Source organism: Sturnira hondurensis, unplaced genomic scaffold (genome assembly GCF_014824575.4).
Source record: "Sturnira hondurensis isolate 20B ecotype Veracruz unplaced genomic scaffold, ASM1482457v3 Scaffold0006496, whole genome shotgun sequence".
Lineage (NCBI taxonomy): Eukaryota > Metazoa > Chordata > Mammalia > Chiroptera > Phyllostomidae > Sturnira > Sturnira hondurensis.
In genome coordinates this window covers 18,444,222-18,451,861 of record NW_028079127.1, presented here as the reverse complement: position 1 = coordinate 18,451,861, position 7,640 = coordinate 18,444,222, and the positions used below count along the sequence as shown (strand labels likewise).

The 7,640-nt window shown below is 49.7% G+C and overlaps 1 protein-coding gene across 1 annotated transcript; it reads right to left on the bottom strand.

Moving 5' to 3' along the window:
- Positions 1-460: 460 nt before the first annotated feature.
- On the bottom strand, positions 461-1,232 carry IQCF1 (IQ motif containing F1). Its single transcript, XM_037049923.1, has 2 exons — positions 1,218-1,232; positions 461-907 (listed from the first exon to the last, which is right to left on the bottom strand). Exons 1-2 carry the CDS (start codon positions 1,230-1,232, stop codon positions 461-463), a joined length of 462 nt encoding a protein of 153 aa, XP_036905818.1.
- Positions 1,233-7,640: the final 6,408 nt, after the last annotated feature.

Below are 7,640 nucleotides of genomic sequence, written 5' to 3'. Positions count from 1 at the left end.
AGTTTACGGACCAACAGAAGAGCCAGGATCGCAGAGCTGGGCGTGGGTGGGCTCCTGTCAATCACAGGGTGGGAGGCCAAGCCCTGAACGACCAGACCCAGGTCGGTGAATTCCTGGCAAATGTGCTGCCACGGCCACTACCAACCACCTAGCCTCCAGGCCACCACCAACCACCTAGCCTCCAGGCCACCACCAACCACCTAGCCTCCAGGCCACCGTTATTCTTGGGGAGACGCACGAGGTAGACCAGACGGGAATGACGCTCTCCCCAAGGAGGCCGAATGGCCGATCTGCACTCTCAACTCTCCCCCCTGCGCAGACGTTGCCAGTCAGTCCCAGTCTCTGCTCAGACAACCCTCGGCGACCCCTCAGAGCTGGCCTACGAGAGCTAATTGTCTGCCCTCATCTGCCCCGACCTCCCGGAGCTTGTCCAGCCGAGCGAGGCTGGGGAAAGACCACTTCACTGCTTTATTGGGAGGGGAATACACTCTGACACAAAACAAGGCTCTGAGCCCAGCACCATCTCTAGCTCGAGATGCAGCTGGTTGGCCATGACTCTGTAGTGGCCGTTAATGAAGCCCCGGGAAGTACAGTTGTGGCACCTCCAGTGGGCCTGGATGATGCGCACGGCGTGCAGCAGGCGGCAGTAGCGCAGGCGGATGCGCCACATGCGGACCCAGGACTGCAGCCTGACCGCCGCCCACTCCTTCTGGGCAAAGGTCTCCAGCGCCTTCCGCCGCCGCCGCTCCAGCCGCGTGGCCAGCACCTGCCTCCACCAGTGCTGAATGACGGTCACGCTGAGCGCCGCGTGCAGCAGCGTCTGGCGCACCAGGGTGCCCCGCCACCAGGCCTGGATCTTTACGACTTCCAGATTATGGAGGGGGGGCTTATTGTTGTGTCCTGGGATCTTGCAAGAGAAAGAGAGGACGTTCAGAGCATGGTCCCCCACCCACTCAGACCCAGGGCAACAGGGTTTGCAGGAAGGGACCCTGCCAACATTCACCCCTTCTTCCGAACCTCGGGAGCCCTGGGCAGGGAACTCACTGCCACCAGAAGTCCAAGTGGGTGTCCTGTCTCTGCCCCTTCCTGGCCAATGGCCAGGGACACGCTGACCTGAGCCTGAGAGTCCCCATCTGTGTAATGGGATTGCATCTGCCCTGGCTGCCCGTTTTGCGTAGATCCAATTGGCCAGCCCAGGGCAGGGTCACCATGCTCACCTCACTAGGCTCCATGACCCTTGCTTTCAGACCCCACCCACCTGCCGGAGGAGGGGCCTCTTTGGCCAGCTCTGCCCTGTTCGTCTTTGCCTCCAGTGCCCATTCCCATGTCCTCTCTCTGCCTGCCATTGTATTGGCAGTTTCCTCACCCCGAGTGTCCAGCTCTCCCAGCTCTTCCACACCTTCCCTTCTCTTGACTTTCCACACTTGGAATCTTTCCTAACAAGCAAATGCGTGTGCAAATGTGCATGCACAAGCTCACCAACACACACGCTGTTGACGGCGCCCAGCATCCCATCTCACAAACAGCCCCCACATGCCGGCCCCGTGGTCTGGGTTGGGGTCATACTTCTCTGGGGCTCTCTTCAGCCTTATCCACTGTCTTCGCCTCAGCCTCATTCGACTTGTCAGCCTGAAAAATAGATGGGGAAAGAGGACAGATGAGAACAGGTTTGTTCCTCTTCTTAGCTCTGGCCCATACCAAAGACGCTAGCCAGAAGCACCAGGACACGAGGGCCGGATGAGCCCTTGTAGGGGTTCCTCCCACCGACCTCTGCCTTGTTCTCTGGGGTCAGAGATGATGAGGATGAGCCAGAGGACTCCCCTTCCTGCTGAGGCTCAGCTCCAGAGTGTTCAGCGTTTCCAGGCTGGTCCGCCTCCTGCGGTCGGCAGATAGGAGAGAGGCAAGAAAGAGTGAGCTCCTCTCCCCCACTCTCCCTTCAGTACCCCACGCTTGGCCGCTTCCAGGGCTTCCCAGAGGATTCAGCTGCTGTGTGTCCCCTCATCCTGACGGATTTATGGAGACATCCCTGAAAAGCCGGGGTGTCAGTCTCTCACCATTGGCCCCACAGGGATTGGAGGTAGATGGTTCGAACCCCCTCAGGTCTGTGTTACTCTAGCCGTGGCCTGGGTAGGAGGAGTAGAGGGGAGAGACCTATGACGTCACAAGGGCAGCTATGACTCAGGAACCAGGAGGGCTCCCAATATTTGAGCCTCTCCAAGGAAAATACAGAAGTCTGTCCATTGTTTTCAGCTGGAAATGGTGAAAGCCCTGACTGGAGAAGTGAGATATCAGAAATCCCAGCCCACTGATGTAAAGGTGCATAAAGATAATCAATTAGTCCTGGCTGGTGTGGCTCAGTGGATTGAGTGCCAGCCTGTGAACCAGAGGGTTGCCAGTTCAATTCCCAGTCAGGTCACATGGGTGGGTTGCAGGCCAGGTCCCTGGTAGGGGGTGTGAGAGAGGCAACCACACACTGATGTTTCTCTCCCTCTCTTTCTCCCTCCTTTCCCCTCTCTTTATTTAAATATAAATAAAAACTTTTTTAAATAATGAATTTGATATACATAGATAGATAGATAGATAAGTATATCCAAGATGTATTTATGAGTGAAAAAGTTGACAATCCTAATGACCCTATTTAAGTAAATAAAACCATCACAATACAAACTTGCACTCACACATCGTCAATGTGTACAATGTGTCCAACGAGAAGGACACTGCTGACCCATCTGTGCAATGCCCAGGGAACTCTGCACACTGTCAGCGGATTTCCCAAAAGAGACCTTACAGGCAAGAAGGAGCTGGAAAGAAGTATTGCAAGTCATGAAATCCAAAGACCTACAGCCAAGACTGCTCTATCCAGCAAAGCTTTCATTTAGAATGGAAGGGCAGATAAAGTGCTTCTCAGATAAGGTCAAATTCAAGGAGTTCATCATCACCAAGCCCTTATTCTATGAAATGTTAAAGGGACTTATCTAAGAAAAAGAAGATAAAAAATACAAACAGTGAAAGGACAGCAAACTCACAGTTACTAACAACCACACCTAAAACAAAAGCAAACTAAGTGGACAGCTAATACAGGAGCACAGCCACAGAAATGGAGATCAATGGGAGTGGGAGGAGGAGAAGAGGGGAGAAGGTACAGAGAATAAGTAGCATAGATGGTGGGGAGAAAATAGGGGAATGGAAAGAATAGTGTGGGAAAGGTAGAAGCTAAGGAACTTATGACACATGGACATGAATTAAAGGGGCGAATGGTGGGGGAGGGGTGTGCAGGGTGGAGGGGAATGAAGGGGGGATGGGACAACTGTAATTGCATAATCAATAAAATATATTTTTAAAATTTTAGGCATTTTATTTCATTTTCTTGCCTGTAAGGTCTCTTTTGAGAAATCCGCTGACAGTCTGATGGGAACTCCTTTGTAGGTGACTGTCCCCTTATCTCTTGCTGCTTCTAGAAGTCTCTCCTTCATTTTTATCTTGGCTAATGTAATTATGATGTGCCTTGGTGTGTTCCTCCTTGGGTCCACCTTCTTTGGGACTCTCTGAGTTTCCTGGACTTCCTGGAAGTCTATTTCCTTTGCCAGACTGGGGAAGTTCTCCTTTATTATTTGTTCAAATAAGTGTTCCACTCGTGGCTGTTTCTTTTCCCCTTCTGGTACCCCTATAAGTCGGATGTTGGGATGTTTAAAGATGTCCTGGAGGTTCCTAAGCCTCTCCTCATTTTGTTGAAACATTGTTTCTTCATTCTTTTCTGTTTGGTTGTTTTTCTTCCTTCTGGCCCACTTCATTGATTTGAGTCCCAGTTTTCTTTCCATCACTATTGGTTCCCCATGCATTTCTCTTCATTTCACTTAGTGTAGCCTTCATTTGTTCATCTAATTTGCAACAAAAATCAACCAGTTCTGTGAGCATCCTGATCACCAGTATTTTGAACTGTGCATCTGATAGGTTGGCTATCTCTTGGTCGTTTAAAAGTATTGGCTCTAGGACTTTGATTTGTTCTTATGATTGGGCAATTTTTGGTCAGGTCACGCCTGTTACATGAGTGGCAGAGCCTTAGGTATTCACCAGGGCAGGGCAACCCACAATGCTGGATTGTGACGCTGTAAGTGGGGGGCGGGGTCAGAGAGGGAGCAATGGTGTTTGTTCCCCTTCCTCTCAGATTTCAGTCCCCTCTGCCACTTCCCACAAGCAGGCACCTTCTCAATCAGTGCTTTTAGGCTTTATTTCCCGTCACTGGGGCCCTGGGTTGCATGGTCTGTCTTGCTGACCGTTTTTGCCTAGTTTATCTGTGCTCGAATGAGTGACTATGGTCAGCCCCGCACTGCCTGTGCTCCTGGGTCTGGCTGCCACCGCCTTTTCCTGCCGCAACCCCTCTCCACCAGCTGCCAACTCTGCCCCTCTCACCAGTCTGGTTGAATGGTTGTCGGACTTTTGTGCAGTTCATTTTTCTGTTTGTTCTGGTTGTGCTTTTGTTTCTAAATCTTTGTTGTTCTTAATTTTGGTTGTGCAAGGAGGCATGGTGTTTCCACCTACGCCTCCATCTTGGCCGGAAGTCCCCTAAAATTTTTTAAAAAGTGATTCACATAAAAGGGAGTCCAGCTCGCATGCGAGGTACCCATGGTGTTGTCTGCACGTGTCTGTGAATATACTAAACTCCGCTGAGTTGTACATTTTAAATGGGTGAACTCCACAGCATGTGAATCATACCCCAACAAAGCTGTTCAAAAATAAAAAGCACCCCCAAAATTGAAAGACACAATGGTGCTATACATCAATAAATAGTCGGGGGAATTTCTTTCATATTTAAAGATTTTATTTATTTTTCGGACAGAGGGGAGGGGAGAGAGAAAGAGAGGGAGAGAAACATCAATGTGTGGTTGCCTCTCACACACCCTCAACCAGGGACCTGGCCTGAAACCTAGGCATGTGCCCTGACTGGGATTTGAACCAGTGACCATTCAGATCACAGGTGAGCGCTCAGTCCACTGGGCCACAACAGTCAGGGCAGCAGTTGGAAAATTCTTGATTAGAAGTACAAATTTAAAGGATTTACATCATCTGACTTCAAGACAATGGTTTACTGTCATGAGAAACTATAAAGTTACAGTAATCAAGACAACGCAGCTTTAGTGTAAGAAGAGACAGATCAATGAAACAGAACAGAGAAGCCAGAAACAGACTCACATTTACAAAGTCTATTTATTTTTTAATGTACCAAGAAAATTCAATGCAGAAAATGCATTTTTCAATGGAAAAGAAAATCTTAACCCTTATATAACATCATACACCAAAAAAAATTAACTCAAGATTTATCATAGGCCTAAACAAAAACTAAAGCTGAAACTATAAATCTTACAGAAGAAAACTCATGAGAATTACTTTGTGACCTTGGAGTTGACAAACATTCCTTAGGATAGAGAAAGCACTAAGTGTGAAACATTGATAGACTGGACTTCATTCTAACTAAAACTGTCTGTTCATCAAAAGACAACAGCCCTGGCTGGTGTGGCTCAGTGAATTGAGTGCAAACCTAAAGGTCACTGGTTTGATTCCCAGTCAGGGCACATGCCTGGCTCGCAGGCCAGGTCCCCAGCTTGGGGTGTGCAAGAGGCAACTTATGGACGTATCTTTCGCACATTGATGTTTCTCTCCCTTTCTACTTCCCTTCCCCTCTCTCTAAAAATAAATAAATAAAATCTTTCGAAAAAATTAAAATAAAATTTCTTTAGAATACTGTTGAATCCAGTACTAGTGGGGCAGGGCTACTCTGGCCAGGCCTTCTCAGTGATGACCACCACGAATACAAAAAACAAAGAGCGGGTGGACTGGGGAGAAACCCAAACCCTGAAGGTCAACCAGTTCCAGTTCCCAGGTCAAAGTTGAGGGTGGCCCCTGAGGCAGAACTGTGTGAGGTCAGCCCACGAAATCCAAGAGAAAGGATTTCCCGCGCCCTTTTTACCAGAAGATCAAAAACGACACCACCACCTCAAGCCAGAGACTATGGACAGCATCTGCTTTTTCTTCCTTTTCTTTTCCCGTTTTTCCTGTTTCGTCCCATGGCCCTGCCCCCAGGTTAGGTCCCTGAGTGGCACTGGCGTGGTGGTGAGCCACAGGCCTCCCTGAAGGGCCCTCTCCTTAGCTGGAGGAAACGACCCGGACCCCAGCCAAAATCACCCAACCAGTGAGGAGCCAGGACAGTCCAACCACCAATCACCACTGGCAGTTTCTCACAGAGACTCCGAGCTGTTAGTACAACCATCGACCCCGAGGAAAAGGCGGGCCCTTCCTATTGGAAAGATGGGCATTCTCAGAAGAGACATAAAAATAAAACAAAAAAACCAACATGGGCATTTTCTACCTGTAAAATACAGTATCTGAAATAAAGAGTTCACTGATCGGCTCATTAATAGAATAGAGAAATCAACCAGTGAACTTGAATTCGGAGCATAGAAATTAATCTCAACAGAAAAAAATATTGAAAAAAAATAAAGACACTAATATACGGAATGGTATCAAAAGGTCTTACATTTACGTTATTGAAGTCCCAGAAATTACTGCGGAAAAAAATTCTGAGTAAGGCTAAAAACTTCTCCAATTTCATATAAAGCATAAATTTTACAAATTCAAAAATCTCAGCAAAGCCCCAGCTGGTGTGGCTCAGTGGACTGAGTGCTGGCCTACAAACCAAACGGTCCCCAGTTCGATTCCCAGTCAGGGCACAAGCCTGGGTTGCAGGCCAGTTCCCAGCAGGGGATGCACGAGTGGCAACCATACATTGATATTTCTCTCCCTCTCTCCTTCCCCTCTAAAGATAAATAAAATCTTTAAAAAAAAAAGAGGGCTAAGATGGTCTACTTTGTGTCTTTTGCTGCAGCTGAAATGAGTTAACATGAGCCCCACAGCACCTTGGCTGACCGTGGTTGAGCACCAAAGCCGTAGGAGCAACGTTTCAATGCAGAGGGCATGCATTTTCCAACCTCAGTTTCTCCCTGGGAATGTGCCTGTAAGAAACGGGTTCACCTATTCGGGGCATTTCTGTGCTGCTTGCAATGTTATATAAGAGCAGAGTCCCTAACATGCCTCATTCCCACAGGGGAGACACAGGTGCTGCCGTCGGCACCTCCAGCTGCCTCTCCACCTCCCCATCCCCTCTGCCCCAGGCAGGAGCGAACTACCCAGCTGGTGAAATCAGGAGATGCCACGCTCCTGACACGTGTACCACGCAGGGTCACTGCCGTGATGGGTCATGCAGCGTGGCCAGGGCCGTCTGTCCCCCCAGCTTGCCGACCTGGCCTGGGTGAGGCAGGCCAGCCTGACTTGGAGGCCCGGCTGTCTTTGTTTCAGTTCAGACCCACAGCCGCCCTCACACACGCCTGGACAGTGGGGCTTCTAGCTGAGGGGTCAGCAGCTGCTGAGCCCTCCCGGCCTGGAGCAGGGGGCGGGGAGCTCGCCTAATGAGGTCACCGAGGTCACTCAGGGACCAGGAACCATGAGCCAGCTGATGGCTCCGACCTCATGTTCCTGGAAAAGGACAAGAAGCCTCAGGCCACCCCTCACGGGCCTTTTCCAACCCACAGTCCCCGCCACCCCCTCCTTCCTTCCCTCCCCACCCAACAAGCTGCAAGAGACAAGGC